At 44.3% G+C, this 23,345-nt stretch overlaps 1 protein-coding gene across 4 annotated transcripts in view; it reads right to left on the bottom strand.

Moving 5' to 3' along the window:
- LOC116947701 (contactin-associated protein-like 2) overlaps positions 1-23,345 on the bottom strand; it is a 153,975-nt gene that overhangs the window by 63,387 nt on the left and 67,243 nt on the right. For all 4 annotated transcript variants that reach the window (XR_004403718.2, XR_004403717.2, XR_012945316.1 and 1 more), the window contains exons 5-8: positions 22,530-22,733; positions 22,086-22,288; positions 13,624-13,767; positions 2,283-2,580 (exon numbers count right to left, since the gene is read on the bottom strand). Coding sequence is in view for 1 of the 4 variants with exons in the window: in XM_032963715.2 (XP_032819606.2) it covers positions 2,283-2,580; positions 13,624-13,767; positions 22,086-22,288; positions 22,530-22,733 (849 nt within the window). In the remaining 3 variants the exon portion in view is untranslated. The remainder of the gene's footprint in view (positions 1-2,282; positions 2,581-13,623; positions 13,768-22,085; positions 22,289-22,529; positions 22,734-23,345) is intronic.

Below are 23,345 nucleotides of genomic sequence, written 5' to 3'. Positions count from 1 at the left end.
ATGTATGGCAGGGAGGTCAACCCCCCAGTGGAGGTTCAATTGCACATTAAGCCGCCCGCTTCTAATCTAAAATCGAGGATCACATACGCTTTAATGTTCAAAAATTGGTCGACGCGAGGCCGCTGTTAAATCTAATTCAGGGTCACAGCAACTGGCCAATGAACGCCTGCGAGGCCTTCGTAAGTCCAGTCATAAATGGGTTGAAGGGCACAAGGCTTCGCTCCATTGCCCCCAGGTGCCCCTGGCGACATTGCCAAAACTGCTTAGACCTTGGAGGGGTCCGGTAGAGATAATCCGGGTCGTCCGGCCGCAATGTATTAAAATTCAATACGGTAAACGGCGCTGGTACGTCCACCCGTCGCATCTTAAGCCACACTACACGGGGGCCGAGAGCATGATGTGTCCGATGAGCCAGGTCATGTGTCCACGGTGCCTGACTCTCAGATGACGCAGGAGTGACATTGCCATGGCGGTCCATGCCGGCAGATCCTGAGGACGAGAACTTGCCTGCCCTGCCGGCGATCCGCCATGTTGATTCGGTTCCTGCAGACCCACCTCGACAACCCTCTGCCCCTTCGGACGGACCAGCAACGTGGACTCCCTCAAAAATTCAACGATTTTCATGAACCTACCCACACTCTCACGTCCTACGCACCGCACATTTACCCTCGTGTCCGACTGGCAGTTTTGTTTGGTGGTTATTCTTGCCTTTGTCTTGCCGTCGGTCGGCCGCATTGTCATTGATTGGTTGCGTGGGTGCGGTTGTACATGCAACAGCTTGTATATATGTGTATAGTGTGTATTTGTACAGGTGGGCTGGGGTATTTATGCGGGACTACTCGTTTTGTTGCTTTTCTCGTTTTTTATTGAGGCACACATACTCTTCCATGGTTTGGAAGCTACAAGGAGGGGATAATATAGTGCCATTGTTAGGCTGTATGTATATTTACCATTGACCCTTACCTGCAGGAGCGGACATGTGTCAACAGGGGGTGGTAGACAGGCTAGGTGGGATGAGTCGGGCCCTTGGCCACCAGGCACCCCAGACCCCAATAGGTGGGCTGGGGGGATTCCGTTAAGTTCCAGGGCCCCCTAGAGAGTTCCAGAAGGAAGGTGTGGCTAGGGGCGGAGAGACTCTGGAGCGAGTATAAAAGCCGGACCCCTGAATGGGTCCGGCAGTCCTCGTCCACCTGAAGACCTGAAGATCTGAAGACCCGAAGAGCCACCCTGAAGACCTGAAGAGAAGAGCCCAGTGGGCAGAACCCGAACCGTTGGCTAGGGTCGGGTTCAGAAAATAACCAGTGTAGGGTTAGCACTATAACCATTTGAGGGCACATTAGTCCGGAGGGGCTACCTCCTTAGGGTATCGAGTGTAAGTGGCCGTTTACCCTTATGTACCCATAGTTTGTAATAAACGTGTTGCCTCTAAAGAACCATCTCTCCTCGTATTGGACCCACTGCATTTGTTGTCAAGTTGGAAGAATTGTACCAGGAGCCCGCAGCATTGTTTTTTCATTTGCTATGAACAAGAAGAAACAGTCATCACCCTCGCACCGTCTTCCTCTCGCAATAGGATTTATCCAAAAATGCAATTGAGATCATAAGTGTTGAGGACAACCATTTACATCTCCATTGCACATAATAGCTGGATAATGACGTCTCTATGATTGTTTTGTAAATTAAAAATACAACGTTCGATGGAGCGAAAGAGTGGTGCAATCATTAACGTATGGTGCTATGAACCCGCCCACCTAAGTTCGATTCCCAGTCACAGCTAATGTCGTTGGCGAGTGACAAGTCCTAGTCTTCTTCACCAACCCGCACTGACCAGTGTGGTGAAGTACGGTCAAACAACGCCCATGGCCGACGCAGTGTGTCGAGAGACCTTCATACTAGTTTCTATAGCTTATAAATACAAATTGGCATATAATCAAAACCAAGAGGGAATACATCAATAATCAAAACCAACAATCCACTTATATATCAGAGGTGTAAAGCATTTAAGCATTTTTATCTTTGTAAAAAACACACAATGAAATATGCACAAAATGTGCAGAACTTTCAGGAATTGGCCACACCCATCTCGCATTATTTTCTTATAAGAATTTATAAACCTGTCCGTAGAACTACACAAATATAGAGTATAAAATAATATGGATAAGTGTACCTTGTACTCTCGTGGTAGTGCCTCATGCCAATAACCCCTAACTCAAGCCAGCCGAGCAGTGTTCCAGAAAATATTAGGGGCCAGCGTGAAACCACTGGAGAATTCTGAAACTCACCGGTAACTAGGAAGAGCTCGGTGCGCCCTTGGAGATTGAGAGAGGAGGTCATGTGCAGCTTCCCCTCGCTCAGGGCCAAGCGCAGGCCCTCCACGCCGTGGCCTTGCGCCACCGACACCACCTGCAGCAGCAGCCCCGCGGCGTCCCACGTGCGGAACTGCAGCCCCAGCGACTGGATCTGAGGTTGTGCGTGGTTGGGCCACAGCAAGTGGCCAGCCAGCGCCAAGTACCCACCAGGGCTGGGGAACGTGACGGGAATGAGTGCGACCTCCGCCGGGCATCCGAACATTACGTTGCCCTACCGTGCGTGCACACAGACGCGCAAAGACAAAGATCCCCTGTGTAGGCAATACAGGCTTGTTGGGGCAAGTGTTGTTAGTGCGCATCTCACGAAGACCGGTATGGCTACACGTGGGGATGGAATGGCCAGAACCACGCCTGGCCGCCTTTATCTCTCCAGTACTAGTTTAAGGTTGAGTCGACCTAGGGAGGTCCCAAAACTGGTTCAGATATTCGTCACTCATATTAACTGTGAGAAGGAATAAAATTCGGGTCGCCGGGTTCATGGAAAAAGTGCGCTAACCACTGACATACACATGCTCAAATACACAAAGCACAGGTATCGTGTGACATCGATATAGTGGCTGCACTCATAACCGAGCCCTAACGTATTTTTATATAAAGTAATTAAATCGTGCCAATGACCAAATTAGCCAGAATACGCCCGTATCCCATCAGACCTGAGAAGCCAAGCAAAGTTGAGCCTGCTTGGATGGGCGACCATATGTAAAAAAAAAAACAGGTGCTGTAGCTGATGTGGGCAGTGCAGCAAAATCCTCTCTAGGTCTGTACTCCCCCCATTACCAACCCGCCCTGACCAGCTTTTGGAAGTATGGTCAGATAATCCTCACAGAATGTAAGGATCGGTGTTCTGTCCGACGGCAGATATGGGGGTGTGTTTATCCATTAACTTCCTGATATGAGGGTGCTGAGTTTGGTTACGTAACCAGGAAGTTCTGGGTTAAAGTTATTTAAGCCACAAGGCCAGTAGGGGGTGTCAGCCATTACACAGAGTACAATATGGAGGCACAAATAGCATCTCAGTGAAGACAGGTGAATCTGTTCATTGCAGGACTTTAAGAAGCATTGTGTGTAAGTTCGTTTATGTTCTTCTAATACTGGGACTGCTGTTACAATGTTGGGATTGCTGTTATAATGCTGTAAATGCCTTTATAATGCTGTTAAATTGTTGCGATTAATATGGGGCCTAGTTAACAACAAAGCCTGCCACTTGCATTATTGTGAATGTTAATTGTAGTTGGATACGTCAAGCCAGACTTGTGCCCATGTAACTTTAATGTGTTCTTGAGAGCAAGGATGAATAAGTATCTCATACACAGTTCAGTGTTATATGCAGCGCTGTACATTTAGATTGCAGCATGGTGACTATATAAAGTGACCTTATTTAACACAGTATCTTATTCTCTTGCTGTATAGCTATTCAGTGCTAATGTATGTGCCTAGTCCATCCAGGACCTATTGTTGAGATTCATGTTATCTAAGACAATGTTATTATGCGACAGTGTTCATTCATTGTATTGATATTGTACGTACAGTGAGGGAAAAAGAATTTGATCCCCTGCTGATTTTGTACGTTTGCCCACTGACAAAGAAATTATCAGTCTATCATTTGTATGGTAGGTTTATTTGAACAGTGATAGACAGAGTAACAACAAAATCCATAAAAACGCATGTCAAAAATGTTATAAATTGATTTGCATTTTAATGAGGGAAATAAGTATTTGACCCCCTTTTAATCAGAAATATTTCTGGCTCACAGGTGTCCTTTATACAGGTAACGAGCTGAGATTAGCACACTCTTAAAGAGAGTGCTCCTAATCTCAGCTTGTTACCTGTATAAAAGACACCTGTCCACAGAAGCAATCAATCAATCAGATTCCAAACTCTCCACGATGGCCAAGAACAAAGAGCTCTCCAAGGATGTCAGGGACAAGATTGTAGACCTACACAAGGCTGAAATGGGTTACAAGACCATTGCCAAGCAGCTTGGTGAGAACGTGGCAACAGTTGGTGCGATTATTCACAAATGGAAGAAACACAAAAGAACTGTCAATCTCCCTTGGCCTGGGGCTCCATGCAAGATCTCACCTCGTGGAGTTGCAATGATCATGAGAACGGTAAGGAATCAGCCCAGAACTACACGGGAGGATCTTGTCAATGATCTCAAGGCAGCTGGGACCATAGTCACCAAGAAAACAATTGGTAACACACTACGCCGGGAAGGACTGAAATCCTGCAGCGCCCGCAAGGTTCCCCTGCCCAAGAAAACACATATACATGCCCGTCTGAAATTTGCCAATGAACATCTGAATGATTCAGAGGACAACTGGGTGAAAGTGTTGTGGTCAGATGAGACCAAAATGGAGCTCTTTGGCATCAACTCAACTCGCCGTGTTTGGAGGAGGAATGCTGCCTATGACCCCAAGAACACCATCCCCACCGTCAAACATGGAGGTGGAAACATTATGCTTTGGGGGTGTTTTTCTGCCAAGGGGACAGGACAACTTCACCACATCAAAGGGACGATGGACGGGGCCATGTACCGTCAAATCTTGGGTGAGAACCTCCTTCCCTCAGCCAGGGCATTGAGAATGGGTCGTGGATGGGTATTCCAGCATGACAATGACTCAAAACACACGGCCAAGGCAACAAAGGAGTGGCTCAAGAAGAAGCACATTAAGGTCCTGGAGTGGCCTAGCCAGTCTCCAGACCTTAATCCTATAGAAAATCTGTGGAGGGAGCTGAAGGTTCGAGTTGCCAAACGTAAGCCTCAAAACCTTAATGACTTGGAGGAGATCTGCAAAGAGGAGTGGGACAAAATCCCTCCTGAGATGTGTGCAAACCTGGTGGCCAACTACGAGAAACGTCTGACCTCTGTGATTGCCAACAAGGGTTGTGCCACCAAGTACTAAGTCATGTTTGGCAGAGGGGTCAAATACTTATTTCTCTCATTAAAATGCAAATCAATTTATAACATTTTTGACATGCGTTTTTTTGGATTTTGTTGTTATTGTCTCTCACTGTTCAAATAATCCTACCATTAACATTATAGACTGATCATTTCTTTGTCAGTGGGCAAACATGCAAAATCAGCAGGGGATCAAATACTTTTTTCCCTCACTGTATTAATGGATGTTGTATTTTGTGTTCTGTTTTTCCATCAGGTTTACCTCGTTAAAAGTAATTGAAACTCGTTGAAAGTCATTGAAACTCATCGAAACTCATTGATGTTCATTCATGCTCATTAATTAAATACGTTGGAGTCAGATGTTCACCCTGGCGCTGAAGGTTTATTGAATACGAGGTTAACTACTCGGATAGTGGCGCAACGCAGTGCAGAGCGAGGCCGAGTTAAGCGGAGAAGTATCATTTTGTATTTAGTTTATTGTCTTTCCCCCACACCTCTGATTTGCACAGTTGGCTACGTACAGTGCAAAGGAAGTTCAACATATATACAAAGTTCAACATACATGCAAGTCCTCATTAAGAAGTGGATTCGTAAACGGCCTGTACACATGTATAATGAGAGGGCCATCTAATGGACGGAAAGGGGTAACCGCACGGCCACCACCGGGTAGCAGGTATCCAATCCCAAGCGGGGATATATCTGGGCCATAGGTAATGGGCGGAGTCAAAGGGGAACGTGCAGGAACCATCGGGAAGGTTCCACGAGGGGGCATGGCTAGAGGCGGAGCATAGCTCCGCCGAGAGGGATATAAGCAGGGGTAGGGGATGACTCAGGGGTCGGTGTGTGACCGGACCGCGTCGCTGCACAAGCCTCTCCTCACCATCGACCACGTGGTGGAACCCAGCGAGGCTCGCCTCTCCTTTTGGCACACCGCCAGCCAGCGGCGGGATCGGGGAGTGGGAGAGAGGTTGACCTCAATGGCGGAACAGAGAATGGCTCGTCCCCAGCGGTAGAGAGAAGGAAAGCATATGGGGAGAGTGGGAGTGAGCTGTGCAAGAATTCTATCAATAAAAGACCCCAGTCAAGATCGTCGTGGAAGTCGTTTATTACATATGTAAAAAAATATATCGCACTGCACCACGTTAATACCAACCCAAATCCCATGTAGTGCAACATATACAAAACTTGTATGTAAAAAAAATCTGTTTTAGGATAAATAGTAAGAGGCAATGAACATCTTGAATTAAGCAAGGTGATGAGTAATAACCTTTTGGTCTGTGACCGGGTTACTTGAATCTCTCACAAAAATAATCTGAATTCACCGCTGTTTCAGAAGCACTTTCATGAACTGATTTCATAAAAGCTGATTATATTACATGAATACATTTCAAGTAATGATAGTAATATACCAACATGTATTCACGCACAGCATATGTGTAATCCATGCCTTGCTGGGAGAATAAAAAAAAAATACCTAACATACTCCTCTACTAGGTCTAATTAAAAGCAATATACTTTCTAGCATACACACAGTAAATGCAACTGTGTTTAACCTCATAATCCAGCCATTAATTTGTACTTGTGCACAACTGCCAATGCACATTACCCTAACATGACCATGTCTGTTCCCGTTACGTTCATTAGTAACCATGGTCCCGGGGAGCTGTACTGTCCCTCTATCACCCCGTACTTTCCTTAATTTGTACTTGTGCACACCTGCCAATGCAGCAAGACCATCACCAAATAATGTTTTATTTTTCAATTTAAAGCTTTCGTGACTGCAGGGATTCATCTTCTGGGTTCTTTCGATAAAGTCACGTAGAATGGAGATAAAATAATAAAAATAATAACAGAATAAAATTCTCACCACGTTTCGGCCACAACACAAGTAGCCTTCCTCAGGTGAAGAAACAAGATTGTCCGGAAGACAGCGCTTGAGTGAACCCTGCCAAGCTTGGCAGCATCTTATAAGCTGTGTGGGAGGAACAGAGCGCCTTGACAAAGGAGTTTACATATAAATTAGCATCTAACTGGGGGATTAGCATGATGTTGGTGTGAGGGATTAGCACCACGGAGAGCGACGAGCTTTGTTCAGACGGACGAGTCCATCTATGTTTGGAACAGAGGAGGGGGGAGAGGAGTTTACATATCAACAGTAAATTAGCTTTTAACTGGGGGATTAGCATGATGTTAGTATGAGGGATTAACACCACGGAGAGCGACGAGCTTTGTTCAGACAGACGAGTCCATCTATGTTCGGAACGGAGGAGGGGGGGGAAGAGGAGGAAACAGCCACGGTGCGCTCCTCTGTCCTGTGTTGTGTCATAACTATGCTATAAACTCGACTACTATACATTACAATATTATAACCTTCAAATCTAAACTACATTGTATAATATCGTATCCATAGACAAACCCCACCCTTGAATTATACAATGCGTTACTATACACTACCCTATACTTTAGACTATAAAATATTAGACTTGTAGTATTACACTATGTATTATTCTACTAACCCTACTGTATACCACACTGCTGTATATTCACTATACAATTACGGTACTATATATTGCCTTATGAATTATGTTAAACATTACACTGTTATACTATTTATTATTATACAAAATGCTATAAACTATACTATTGACCGTCGTGTGAAAGGTACTAAGAGGCAGTGCCAGCGAATGGACTGCGGTCTGAAAGTCACCATAAAATACAATCAATCAAGAACCGAAATGGTTTATAACGTCTGTTTAATATAAATTTGGAGTTATTTTATTAACGTCTCCTTTATTATAACCAGCCAGTGAAACAAAGCACGAAATGACAGATGGGCTCAGTGCTGCACACCAAAGCTGACCCATTAGGACCTCATCAGTGGAGTTTTAGTGTCCAACTGGTGGTTTCATGTGCTGTAATTACCCCACCATTGCAGATACAGTAACTCTGGGTAATGGGCTGAGCTGCAAGGTATTGACAGCAGTGCAGGAATGTGGGAAAGGCAAAAAGATTGATCAAATATATTTTTAGAAAATGGTGGGCTAGAGACAGATATAATAGGCATACTCCTCTTTAGTATTGTTGCTTACTGCTCTGAAGCTGTTTTTATTTTATTGTTATAATTGTGTAATGTAGCTCTCAGAGACACCATCTTGTTCTTTATGTATATTTATTATGAATAAAGTCCGCTGACAACTTAACGAGTAACCGCGAGAGACTCTATATACTTGGGTAATTTAGATGACCCTATTCTGAAAGAATGTAACTCTAGCCTCATGACTACATGGCGCCCACTCCAGAATGATGAGGACGACTCATTCCAAGGTGACGACGACAATTCCCAACAGCAACAGTCCCCAGGTCCGGTTCGCGCCGGTTCTTATCCCTCGCACGACCCGACCACGTCCCTATTCCCGAACTCTCGCTCACCGCACCTGGTCCTGTCAGTTTCTGCCCTTATTACACTTTATGGCCGTTGGGTCCTGTGCTTTCCCTCACGTTACCCTGTCAACGCTTGTCCCCTCAATCATCATTAGCAATCTCTTAGGTCCCACATTACCCTAACATGACCCTGTCTGTTCCCGTTACGTTAATTAGCAACCATGGTCCCGGAGAGCCGTATTGTCCCTCTATCACCCCGTACTGTCCTTACATCACCCCCCCCCCCCTCTCTTAAAAATATAGCCATCCCGGCTAACACAATTTAAAACCAACCTATCTTAGGCCGAACCATACATTTAACACAATGCAACACATAACCAATGTTTTAGGACCAAAGAGCAGGAAAAGGAACAACTTACTCCCCAGAAGAGCAGTGCGGACAACCACAACCAAAACAATAACGCCAAAATCTGAACAACACATGCAACGCAACCCCCACGATCGTTACTACAAGCATAGGATATTTCGAACATGCGGTCGCCCATCAACACACAACGCAAAAACAATTTCAAGACGATCCATCACCCAAATGTCCAGTTCTTGACGTCGGTCCATCTCCCCAGGCAGATTTGTGGCCAAGAGGGCTTGCAACTCAAGCCCGGGGGGGGGGGGGGGGGTTCAGGTCTTCGGGGCACTCCTGACGCCATGGATTCATAACTGGGGGTGGAACAACATATTTCCCTCGGCGTCCAATTACTCCGGCCAACCGGCCCGGCCCGTCCAACAGCCCAGACCATGCCCGCACATCACTGTGGCTGAATAAGTCGAGGATGAACATACGGCTCCAAGCGCGACTTGTGGACAACTCAACGGCGCCATGTCACTCACCCTTGCCCACACCGTGGCCATGGAATTCAAACGATATCCACCGGCCATTTCTCTGGCAAGTTCAAATTCAGGGATGAATGCTATGGCACTTCCCAACCAAACTCAGCCATGCTCTATCCCTTACTACACCTCAGCTGCCTCGCATACTTTCAATACATCATCTAGCATGACCCACAGGTTTTACTGGCAAGGAAGGTCAGTCCCTTCCTGAGGCCGGACCCCATCCAACATCCATAGGGGTGAACTTCCGCAGCTAACCTTCACTCAACAGGAATCGCACTCAACCCAACGCACCCCGGACAACTTAGGTTTCATTTCACACAACTCACCCTTCCACGCTTCATAAGCATGTGTCCTCACACCACTGTCTCAGTAGTTGGCCTGAATACGTCGCTCCTTGCTAACCTCGCATAGGCAATACCGTCTTCACCTGAACCACTGCTAATTCCATATCCCCGAATAGGATTGCAGGAACGGTTCCCAATTTCCACTGAACAGCATTAGCACCCCGAGCGCTGTGAGTCCACGGCCCTTCCGCTCTAGACGGGCCAAGGAGGACCCCCGTCTCCTGTCCGCCAGGTCAAACTGTCCGCAACAACGTAATGGGACCACTACCCCCGAGCAATGTGAACCCACAACCCACTGCTCCAGACGTTCCACGGAGGGTCTCGACCTCCGGGCTGTCAGGTCAAGCCATCTGCCACAACACGACGGGACCACTAATCCCGAGCAATGTGAGCCCACAACCTACTACTCCAGACATGCCACGGAGGGTCTCAACCTCTGGGCCGTCAGGTCAAGTCGTCTGCCGCAGCACGACGAGACCACTGCTCTCGTGTCAGGCGGGATCTCTAGAGATTCCTTGAATATAACCTGAACCAACGAATGCTCGCCGATGGGGGGGATCCACGTAACATTCGTGGCCCCGATGGCATCTGAACACAACCCTGGTCGTTCAACAATCGCAGGGGCATCCTGGTCAGGATCCGTGGCCCAGAGATAGGCCACAGCCAGCGTCCCAAATCCAATAATGGCACCATATCTCAACCTCCCCTCAATCTGATACAGGCTACAACACCCCAAATTCCCCATTCGCCACTACACACGCAATCCCCACAATGAACCACAACGATCCCTCAATTAAAAGGGCCTCGTAACAATATACGATTCCAGAATCACAAGTCCAAGGCACTCATCCCTTAATACACAACTCCACACCATACACACCATCGACTATTCCCGATGAACCAGCCGCCGCTACTACTACTCGGCCCGCCAGCTTTCGCTACTGCATGCCCGAGTTCGGCCTCTCCGAACCCCAATGACCCTGATGCGTGAGGTGGTTTTTAGCGGTCGGGTGTCTGGTGCATCGCGACTCGTCTGGGCCGGGCCGTAGCTGTTGACGAGGCAGTGGACACAAGGGGCTCCATGATGTCCTTACGACTCTTGGCATCCCCGTGCGAAGTGTCGAAGCTGCCGCAGCAGAGCAGGGGAGCCTGGGAGCCCGCGGCGAAGGCGCCGAATCGGACCGGGATCGCCACTCCCAGAGCCATCCCAGTTTCCCCCCTCGCCGCCGGTCCCCTCCGCGATACGCTGCCGTTACTTCCCCCGTAGACTCCGTTTATTCCTGTGATGGCTCCAAGACAATCTTTGATGGTCGGCCAGCCCACTCATCTCCAAGCCAAGATTTTCTGATCCATGCAGCCACCCAAGTCCTTCTTCGCAAGGTTTTGCATGCTTGCAGGCACCACTCGGGCCCGACGGCGGGTCATATAATGCAGACATCTCCTTGTAGGCATTTTGTGGCATAGCCCTCTTCTCCTCAGGGATGGCCCAGAACACTGCGAGGCCATCATCGTCAAGAGCCGTAGGTAAAGCTCTCAATGCCTCCTCCGACGTCCAGCCAACAGACTGATACGCTGCTCCGAACTGGCAGGTGAAGGCACTCCAATCCCCCCCCCGCCGCCGTAAATTCTCTAATCAAGGGCAACCTTTGTGGTTGCTCAGCGGCCCCTCGCCTCGCCGCCCGAGTTGACACTGCCTCTGCTGCCTCTCGCGTAGGCTTCAAAATGGCGGCTGTCGGTCGCGTCGCCTCCCGCGAAATGGCGGCCCCCGACCGCGAGGTCTCCAGCGCGGGAACCTTGACTGCAAGCAATCGCCCAACCATCCCGGCGTGACTTTGCGGCTCGTCCCCGCTCTCTTCGTTGCCACAAACTCAGTGACGGTTAAATGGAGTCGATCCGCCTCCACCTCCAGGTCTTCCCACTCTTCCGTCGCAGGTGCCGTTTTCTTTGCACCCTCAGGCTTCGTTACCGGGATCCCGGCTCTCGGGGTTTGCTGGGGGGACTCCTTGGTCATCTTCCTTCTCTTTCTCTGAAGATGCTACAGGTGGGTTCTAACTCTATATTACTCTTTCCTTTCTTCGGCATTTTGCAACAGCCACTTCTAACACCGCTCTCAGAGACACCGTCTTGTTCCTTACGTATATTTATTATGAATAAAGTCCACTGACAACGAGTAACCACGAGCGACTATACACACTTGGGTAATTTAGACGACTCTATTTTGAGCCTCATGACTACACGGCGCCCACTCTAGGATGATGCAGACGACCCATTCCAAGGCGACGACGGTGACGACGATTCCCCACAACAACAGCCCCCAGGGACGGTTCGCGCCGGCACTTATCCCTTGCACGACCCAGCCATGCCCTTATTCCAGAACTCTCGTTCACCGTACCTGGCCCTGTCAATCTCTGCCCTTATTACACTTAATGGCCGTTGGGTCCCGTGCTTCCTCTCACGTGACTCTGTCAATGCTTGTCCCCTCAAACATCATTAGCAATCTCTTAGGTTCCACATTACCCTAACATGACCCTGTCTGTTCCCGTTACGGTAATTAGTAACCATGGTCCCGGGGAGCCGTACTGTCCCTTTATCACCCCGTACTGTCGTTACAATTGCATAACTTACCTAAAAAGTAATGTTCATTAGGTAATAAGAGGGTAAATAGTGAATCATGTTTTACTTTTAAAGAAACACTGTGGTATTAACTTGGAATCAAATTGTCAGATTTTGACATATATAAAAATGTGTTGCTTGCTTAAAAAATTGTTAACATTTTATCAATATTACATGATATAGTACGTAAAATCATAACAATTTAGGTGAAACTTCATTCGATTTTTTCTGTTGCTGGGAAGAGAACAACGTCGATATGTTTAGTTGGCATGGCTTGTATGTGGCCAATAGGGAAGGCCCGATTTGGCTAAAAGTAGTAAGATATTAGGACAAGCTCACTTAGAATTTGTCGACTTGGGTCACTTGGAACCCGTAAGGAGAGGTTTGTGCCTGTGCACTTACAGCCTTGGCAATTAAGAGCACCTTGATTGAGAATCAGCCAAAACAGCAATATCTTCATCTCTGCACAATAACAGAACAAAAGTGTTATATTATTTAAATAAATCAGTGACAAATACGATTGAATAGTTTTTTTCAGTTTTGCAGCATAGTTCTTCGATGTGTTTTTTGATTGTAGTGCGTTTCTTGCCGAAGAAGCTCCCGGCACATGGAGTGAAATGACAGACAATCCAAACAACAGGCAATTACAATTTAACACGTAGGCTTTTCGCGACCAATATCATCCATAATAGAGGTTTTTGGGTTAGATCGCGTAAATATATAAATGTGTCGTTAAAACCCGCCACCACTCGACAGCCAACTAGTAAGGGTTGTCACATAAACAGAACATTTGTAAATGTTGTGGCTTGGCTCTCCAACACACCGGTGTGCTGTACTAGTGACGAATTGTCTTGTTCTGTTTACGTGACAACCCTTACTAGTTGGCTGTGTTGGGTGGTGGTGGGTTTTAAATTCACATTTATATATTTATACAATCTAACCCAAAAACCTCTATTATAGGCAATTACAACCCTGACATCCATATCAGAGCTATGTGACCAATGTGTCTGTTCCAGTGTGGGTACTCCTGAAAGAGTTTGTTGGTTCCCAGTGCTACCACAGCACAGTAAAAGCATCTCGATCTCGTGGAAAAGTAAACTTTACAACTAGGTGTGGTGCTCACAGTGATGTGAATCTGGGGCTTGGCACGGCGCGCTAGGTCCGTGACGTCCTCGCCATTGTAGTACACGTTCTCCATGCATCCAAGGAAGTTGGGGTGAGCCCTGTTCCCTGGCTTGCCTCCAAACGGGAGCCCGCCAAAGCTCAGCTGTGTCAAGTGATGCAGAGAGAAATGAGCAGGTGAGGAGGGCAAAGGGGGACCAGGGGAATTATTACGGTGCCTCTTGCTCGTCGAAACGTCATGCGAACAAGCATACTTCTACTCTGCTCGTGGGAGGAATGGAGAGGAAGGAGCAATGTGGATGGATGTGCACCCTCGCTTGCAGGTAACACCTCCGAGGTCAATGCATGCATCCTATTTGATTTTAGTTTAAAAAAATAATTAATGTATTATGCACTGTTGAATTAATACATGATAGAATTTGTGTGTAATTGACATGCCATTTTTAAATGCTTGCTTATCCTCCAAACACAGAGAGCTTTTCACTGTTACTTAATGCAGCCATGTATTTTATAGAAATAACAAAAAAATAACCACCATCATCATCACCATCACTGTTCTGCCACCTCAAAACCATCACAATAAATATATACTATGCAGAATACCACTAAGAATCACCAATGCATCTTAATTCTAAGTGCTGTTTGTTTCTAGATCTTCCCTCGGCTGTCAGAGTTTCAGTTGTCAGGGTTTTTGTATGTTCAAGGCCATTTTAAAAGAATCTTGACACCACCTATACATTTTTCATCAGCCTCACTTTTTGCATCTTCCCAAACACACGTTAATTCTTAACATACCTTGAGCAACATGCTTTTCACGGATTCAATATACCTTTAAAGTTGTTATTTAAATGCAAGCTTTTTACAATTATTCACATCCTACATGTTTATTTGTATTACTTAATACGTGAGAGTCAGAATCTTTATTTATCCTGGAGGAATCCGATGAGCTGCGAAGGTCGTTTTCACATGTCCAGTCGGGGCATGTCAGAAAGTTGCAACAAACAATACAAGCAAAGATAAGGGGTGCAAAGTAGAGAAAAGTTAAGCAAGTAACAATAAATACACATAAATACCGGAAATAAGTATAAATTGCATAAGTACGTAAATTCCTGCCGATTTTTCAACACAACCACCATGAAAGTAATCACCTCTACAGTTACCTATAAAGAATTACTTGCTATCCCTACATATCTCAGAATCGAGCTAATTTCATGTTATTTTTTCGATTTTTTTCAAAGCTCAATGTTTTGATGTATATATGCAAATAAGTGGGTGATTCTCATACAATATATCTACGTTTTGTTTTCCATTGGCATATACAAAAATTAAACTACGGGGCATAATGATGCTTTCAACATCACATGACCTGGCATAATCAAATTCAGATTTATTACCAGCAACATTGGATTTTATCCAAGATCTACCTCAAAACGGTCATTTGGTCCTTGCAAAGTGGCAACATTTTACCAACATTTATTTAGAAATGAAAAATCAATGAGAGGAACCCTTTTCCTTATAAAGTCAATAGTGTTAAACAAATCAGTGAACCTCTGCTCAAACGAGCAATGAGAGGCCGCAGTCCTTATTTCCATTGCCGGATGTGCGTCAGTGATGAAGATAATCGCGGATACCAGTCTCTAGAGCTAAAAGACAGCCACCATGTACATCCCACAAAGTGGTAACCGTTGAATCATTCTCAAAAAAATGCTGAGTTGACATTCAATGATGAATTCAACTTGCATGATTATAATTGCGAGTGAAACATTCTAATAATAGTGCCACCCAGCTGGATATTAAATTGGCATAGCCAGATCCTAACCTATTTGGCAAACACAAAATACATATAAAAAATAACATCAATTTACATTAAATATAATGGCTGTCGACACAGGTGAAAAAAATAATATTAATTGAGCAGAAACTGCCTTAAATATTGAAGTTAATCATGACACGAGCATCTGCATCAATGACAGATTATTCCTTCAGAATAAGAGAACAAGAGCCTTCCTACCTTGAGTAATTTGAAGTTTGCAATTTTGCTTGAGTATAAGTGACTTTCAGCCACCTTGGGAGTACACGAAACTTTTAAGAAGTGACTGTCGCTCACACGTGATTTGTACGAACAACAAATCGCTGCAGCTGTATGTGCGTGTCTAGGTAGTCTACACGTCATGGTACGCTACAAGCTGAGTCGCGCTAATGCGAAATAAGAAGCAGCTCTACTGGTTGGTAATTAGCAGCTTGTTGTCCATATATTTTCAATATTTTTGGAGGGGAAATGCATGACGTAAGCTAATTCAGGGTAAGCACTTGTCCAGGCTAAATTGTAGGGTCCACACCATCTACAGAAGACAAGTTATTTCACAAACACAGCACTCCTTTAAATAATCCCAGGGAACGGGGAGCATGCGATAGGAATTCTGAATACATGCACACACACATACTGCATTGGGAGAACCAAAATCTCCATGTTGCATCTGTGTTAGGAAATAACGGGACGTTGAGAACCTTTACTAAGACACTAAGGGAATTAATTACGTGAATTTAAATTTGAATGTTACATGATCCTGTTTCTACTTGAAAATAGTTACTTATAAAGCAAGTGTATTTTTTCATCTGTGAAGAGATCTTATGAAGTGATAATTGCTTTGGATAGAAAATACATTGAAATGAAATTACTATATCACAAGTGTGCAAAATTGTCTTTCAACTGATTAACACCAAATCGTATTTGTTAAAATAATACGATATGTAAAATATCATTATGTTGCACACTCCAAACGAAGGACATTGGACAGGTGCTCCAAATCGAGGGCAAACACATTTGTGGTTAATCTGTAGAATGCAACAGCACGTGGTGTCACACGGCAATTTTCACCGAGTCGCCATTAACCACGTGACTGGTGTACACGTCTGGTTAATCATTTACAGTTTTCTCTTTAACCCACTTCTACTACTGATAAACCATCTTTGTCTTTGACAATAACATTTACACCTCACTATTCGAATATTACTTTAATCCTAAGCTGTATGTCTATCTATACCATCCACTTATATCGGTATCTTACACCCATTATCTGTACTATATGTGAACAGTATACGTACTGTATTTGTCACCATTGTACAACTTACTACTTTACATGTGTTCTATTCTCAATAGCATTGCAAGTAGTCATACTCTGGGTGCATGGGCATGGTTATAGAATAAACAGTATTAGGGTTAGAGAATTAAGAATTACAAGTATTAACTACACATCATCCTTTACAATGGCTAAAACCCCTCCAATTGAATATATTACAAACTAACAATTCAAAGCCAAGCTTGAAGTCTAGAACAAGTCTAGAACATTTCTATCACGATCAAAAATAACCTTTGGGTCCTTGACCTTTAGAATGCAACAGCACGTGTGTCACACACAGCAATTTTCACCAAGTCGCCATTAACCACGTGACTGGTGTACACGTCCGGTTAATCATGAACCCTCCCAGCCCCCCACAGGCCCAACTCAGTCATCACATGCTGGTGTACACACGTGCATTGATGTACTGCACAGGACAAAAGGACTTATTAAAAGAGTAGTCCATTCCTAATGTGCCACAATTATCCAAAACATATTTAACTTTTGCGATGGAATGTTTAAAATGTACACTACATGCCTTCTGCACAATGGCTCCATGCCCTCGCATTGAAATTCCCAGGCATCACTTCAATGCTGTGAATATTTAAACAACGATTTGATGTGTTGAACATATCAGGCTTGCCGGTATAAAAATATAAGAATAGGTTTAACCCTTTCTGGTAATAAAACAGGTGTTAAGATATTAAAACACCAAACTGAAACCTTTTGCAAGAAATCATGCATTAACCACATATACGTGTGGTGAACATGGGTTCTGGACCATATAATCTGTCGAAAAAATGAACATTACAAAAAATGTGAGAGTGCCGTTGGAAATTATGAAATGCCGTATTTACATTTTCCTCATTTGTGCCTCGCCATTGCTGCCTTGTTTGTTCGGTCTAGTTTGCTTCAACAGATGACCCGGAGGAATCTTTTTTAATAAAAATGTACACAAGATGAAAGCTGTATATTTTCACCTACATTAATTATTTCATGCATCACGAGTGTTAGAATCAACTAATCGGTTTAACACGTAGGCTTTCGCGACCAATATTCATAATAAAGGTTTTTTGGTTAGATCGCGTAAGTATAAATGCGTTGAAACCCTCCACCACCCGACATGGCCAATCAGTAAGGGATTTAAATTTCTATTTAAAGCTTTCGTGACTGCAGGGATTCATATTCTTGGTTCTTTCGGTAAAGTCACGTAGAAGGGAAATAATAAAATAATAGAAATAAAACATAATAAAATTCTCACGACGTTTCAGCCACAAAGCAAGCAGCCGTCCTCAGGTGAAGAACAAATAAAAATAGTAAGGGATTTGTCACGTAAACAAAAAACACCAAATAGTTACTACTTCAGCCCACCGGTGTGTTGAAGAGCGAATCCACACCATTTACAATCTGAGCAAGCCGTTTCGCTGGTAATTACATCCAGCATCATCGGGCGATTTGCCAGAATAGTGACGCCATCCACCTGCTTCCGGTCTTAAATAGAGCAGGACAACGTCATCACTGAACCCAATCAGGTGCAGAGATCAGAGGCAGGGGAGGTGGGGGTGAGGTATTGTAATTATATACTAGATTAGTAATCAATTAATTAGTATGTTTCCCCTATGAGGAATTGTAATTGTAATATGTATTACTTAATAACACGCTTCCAGGCCGCACTAAGCCTGTCGCTGTCAGAGCGGTTAAAAATATTTGTATTTCTCTCAATTTCAATGGATTCTCTAATTCGTCTTGGCCAGTAATAATTAGTTTTACATAACACTTCAACGTTATCAAAATCAATTTGGTGTCCTTGTTGGCAAGCATGTTCTGCAACTGCCGATAGTTGTGTTTCAGAGTATTTAATATTTCTTTGGTGTTATTTTAGTCTTACGCTAATGTTACGTCCCATCTGTCCAATATAGCATTTACCGCATAAGCAATTAATCCGATACACACCTTCTGTTGATAACTTAGGTAATTAATTTTTAGTACAAGGCACATTTATTTATTTATTTTGTGTACCGTATCAAATCTTACTTTAATGTTTTGCTTTTGCAAAACACGAGCTAATTTGCAGTATTGCTGTTCGATCTTGGTTTGGCATTCAATGAGCTATTCATTTGAGCATTATTGTAGCCATTCAGTCTTAGTGCTTCTTTAACATGTTTAATCTCTCTCCTTAGACTTTCACCATCTGACACTGTTTTAGCTCGATGTCGCTGCAGCCTTCGCCCGATCACTGCATGGCCGGGCGGTAGTTGGCTGTCTCAGTCGATGCCGTCGGTGCAACGCGGACAGAATTGTGTCGAGGCCGGGCGATACGGCAGCATGGTCGAGAGAGAGAGGAGGCCGGAGTTGGTGTGAACGGAGAATAAAAAGAGAGACGGTGCCTCCTGCAACTACTTCATCTCCGACTGAGTGTGTGCGCCGTACACCACATGCACACACACGCTGGGAGGAAGGAGGACACTCCATATGTATGCCTCACCTTAGCCATATGCTTTCAATAAACTCCAAATGATGGTGTGATTGCTACAATAATCTCTGATAACAAACAACTCTTGAAAAGCTCCCAATGTATTTCTTCCTTGTGAAATCTCCAGTTTAATTTTCCTTCATTATCACTGTGGGAATAACTTGCAGACATTTAATTACAACTGAATAACTCCACAGGCATGCCCAGCCAAATCAACAGTTGATTAGAAGTGTGGTACATCTATTATATTAATGACACTACCAAAGAATTTTTTGTTCCTGGGTAGTAAGTGTTATTTCCTAATTGCTCATGTCTCAAAAGCAAAGTTTGTGGGGAATAATAGCCATCTTCTGTACTTTTGAGGCATAAGCTATTATGAAATAACACCTACTACCCAGGAACAAAAATTGTGTTACGTAGTATTATTCATTGTTACAGCTTTTTTTAAATGTGTAAATTGGAAGACATGCAATAAAAAACTAAGCTTCAATATAACATTTGCAATTGAAAGTACATAAGCCATTATGGGCTCTTCTTTGTCTCTTGTGATAGCGAATTTGTACATGGAAGATTTTGAAACAAAAGCAATAGCTTCAAGCACACAAACCCTCTGCTTGGTTTAGATATGTGGATGACACATTGGTGGTCTCGCCACACGGAAACGATACACTTAACTAACTTCTAAATCATCTCAACTCGCAAAACCCATCCATCCAGTTCACCATGGAAGTGGAAGCTGACAGAACTCTCTCATTTCTGGATATTCTGCTCGGACTGGGTCGAAATGATGAAATAACACAGCGTTTACCGAAAGTAAACGCACACTGACGCCTTTCTGAATGCAGTCACACGATCACGCCGCACAGAAATCCGCTCTCATCAAGACACTCATTCATCGGGCTAAGAAAGCGTCAGATGGTGATAGTCTGAGAAGTGAAATTAAACATGTTAAAAAAGCGGTGCAAATGAACGGTTACAATGATGCACAAATCAACAGGGCATTGAATGCCAAAACCAAATCAAGTAACACGAACATTGAAACTGCTCTAGTAATTAAAACTATTAAAATATTGGACATTGCGGGAGTAACTGATAAACTATCCAAATGTTTGGAAAAACAAAACATCCAAGTCAGATTTGGCACGGCACATAAAATACAGAATTTTATATCTGGTACAAAGGAAGCTATCAACAGAAGGTGTGTACCGGATTAATTGCACTTGTGACAAATGCTGTGTTGGACAAACAGGACGAATGATCAGCACGAGACTAAAAGACCACCAAATAAATATTAAATACTCCCAAATACAACTGTCAGCTATAGCAGAATACGCGTGCCAACAAGGACACTCAATTAATTTTGATAATGTTGAAGTTCTATGCAAAAGAAGTTACTACTGGCCAAGACTAATTAGATAATCTATCGAAATTGAAAGAAATAAAAACCATTTTAACCATTCTTATAGCTACCGACTTAGTGCTGCTTGGAAGCGAATCATCAAATATTTTAGTACACCATGGACAGGAAGTACAAGATAAATGGGCTCGCATAATGCACATGCATAATGTAGGTTTATTCATTAATCCCCCCCCCCCCCCCCCCACTTTGCGCAAGAAGAGCACACAAGTATTGTCATCACATCTACGCCTCTATATAAGGAACGAAACAGTAAGACTTCTCCACAAATCTGACTGTCGCCTGATGAAGCTAGTTGTAATTACTGGTGAAACGTTGTACTCAGATTGTAAATGTTGTGGCTTGGCTCTCCAACACAACGGTGTGCTGTAGAAGTGAGGAATTGGCCACGTTCTGTTTACGTGACAACCCTTACTAATTGGCTGTGTTGGGTGGTGGCGGACTTTACCAAACATTTATATATTTACGTGATCTAACCCAAAAAAACCTGTATTATGGATAATCTGTTATATAATAGCACACTTTAGAAAAAGCATTAAGATGAGGCCACACTCAGCCTCAGCTCACATATAAAAAAAAATAAAGCAAAAGTGACATGATGTGGTGGAGGTGACAGAGCAGGCAATCCATTGATCCATGGAGAATGGACCTTTTTTGCTGTGATGACCAAATGGAATTCACCTCGATCTAAATCTAAGGATGCACATGGCCCCAGCGTGAGATAGAGACATTTACTGCCATTCTGCTCAACCCATGGTTCCACATAAAGCAGTTACACACAGGGAAACATGCAAATGACTTCATGAACTGTAGCTCGTGACTGATGGCATCCTCCTGTTGGCTAGACGATGTCTAACAACGGCAGGAGGGAGAAAATAATTAGGGATTTTCCATGGGGAAAAAAATGTCCACATTTACAACTTTAAAAAACACATTGGGCAGGCATTGAGGGACAAATTAAAGCAAGTTTTATAGGGTACAATAGAGCTGCAAGGGTAATTGTGGGAAGGGCAGAAAGTAAAATAGTGTTTACTGGGTGGTAGGGGGGGATATTGAATAATCCGGCTGTGCCTTTCTTGATATTGTTAGAGCTAGTTCCAAGACAATAGCAGGTTCCTCGAGTAATTAAGGTGCTACTTTGTGTTCACTTAGCAGTTTTGTATAGCTTCAGTTAAGTGTAACAAAGTACACTTATAAATTAAAACCATTTAATTAAAGTCACCAACATTTCTAAGCACCTATATTCCCGAGGCAATATTTCTTCGAAACATATCGTCTTAAATAAATAATCGTGAATTGCTCTTCGAATAATAGATCCTTCTGCTTAAGAACACATAATTGCGTTTCTAAACTGGCAGCAACTGACCTATATTGTGAGAAAAAGTGAAAGGCTGTATGAATCGCACTGTACAACGCCTGACAGGGTCAATGCGTTTTAAACAGCGTGATGCTACCTGATAATCAAGGTCGAGAGATTCGTAGTCTCCCATGACCTGAAAGCGCTGCATGTGGCGGTCCACCGTCAGGTTTCCGTGACGACCGCTTCTCGTGATGGTCACATCGTGCCAGTGCTGATCATCCAGGAGGCTGCCAGCGCTCACTGTGATGTAACCCATGCCCTCGCCCGCATCTCCTTCCATTCCAATGAGGTCTCGCCCTTAGCCAGAGGGGAAAACAAAACACAGACGAGCGCGTGGGGCCATGAAAAGACTGTCAGCATTTTATTTCCCAAACGCTGCAGAGTTCACCAGAAGATCAAATACATTTTACGGCCAAATTGACTCTGCCCTGCAACCATCCGTTCGTTGGAAATCGTTGCGAGTGCTTTGTTTGTTTGCAAAATCGCCCGAAGGCTCCGCGCCGCCCCGGTGGCGATGCAAGCACCGCGAGCGATTTACCGAAACGCAGGTGCAGGTTCAGCCGTCCCCTGTGGATCTGGAGGGTGAGGCCACCTCCCCGCTGGCCCTCCCCGTGCAGCAGCACGCCATCGCTGCGCTTCGTGCGCATCCGCAGCGACACCACATCCTTGCGCGTCCGCCGCACCTTGTGCTCGAAGCGGTACGCCAGCAGGCTCCGTCCGTCAAAGTAAGCCACCGACGACCCTGTCGAGACGCCACACGAACGCACAGAGGGTCTTCCTGGCAGACTGTTTTATTTTGATCCATACAGTGTTCAGCCACTGTACTTACTGCAGGTCAAAACACATCCACCTTCTGCTTCTTTCCTCACCCTGCTCGATTTTGAAATTCCCTCCTATGATATAGTTCCCCCCAATTACTTATATCCTTGCTCAATTCAAGAACCACATTAACTTGCTTGTATTGCACTTTGAACAGTGCTGTTTGTTGCTGGCTTCTTGTGAGTTTTGAACGTTTGCCCAGCAACTGTGATAAAAAAAAACGGAACCTTGAAATTGTGTGGCTTGTTTGCCCTTGTATGATATTGTGTGTTTATATCTGTGTGGGAACGTGGACAAAAACAATTCCTTGGTGCCTCATTATTTGGGAGTACTTCCCTGCTTTCATTTACCCTTGGTTTCCTGTAGGAATATAACTTTCCGGCTTCTTGCACTGTTTTATGAAGAAGTGATAACTTTTTTTTAAGAACGTTTTACAACATGAATATATTTTGAATGAATACATTTTACATGAAACTGAATCTCAAGAAATGGTGTATGATGGAAAATATTTTAATAGTTTTGCATTGAAACAAAT

The sequence above is a fragment of the Petromyzon marinus genome, chromosome 2 (assembly GCF_048934315.1).
Source record: "Petromyzon marinus isolate PM22_M1 ecotype Great Lakes invasive population chromosome 2, UKy_Petmar_22M1.pri1.0, whole genome shotgun sequence".
Classification (NCBI taxonomy): Eukaryota; Metazoa; Chordata; class Hyperoartia; order Petromyzontiformes; family Petromyzontidae; genus Petromyzon; species Petromyzon marinus.
The sequence above is the reverse complement of the archived record's forward strand: the minus strand, read 5'-3'. Positions and strand labels throughout refer to the sequence as shown.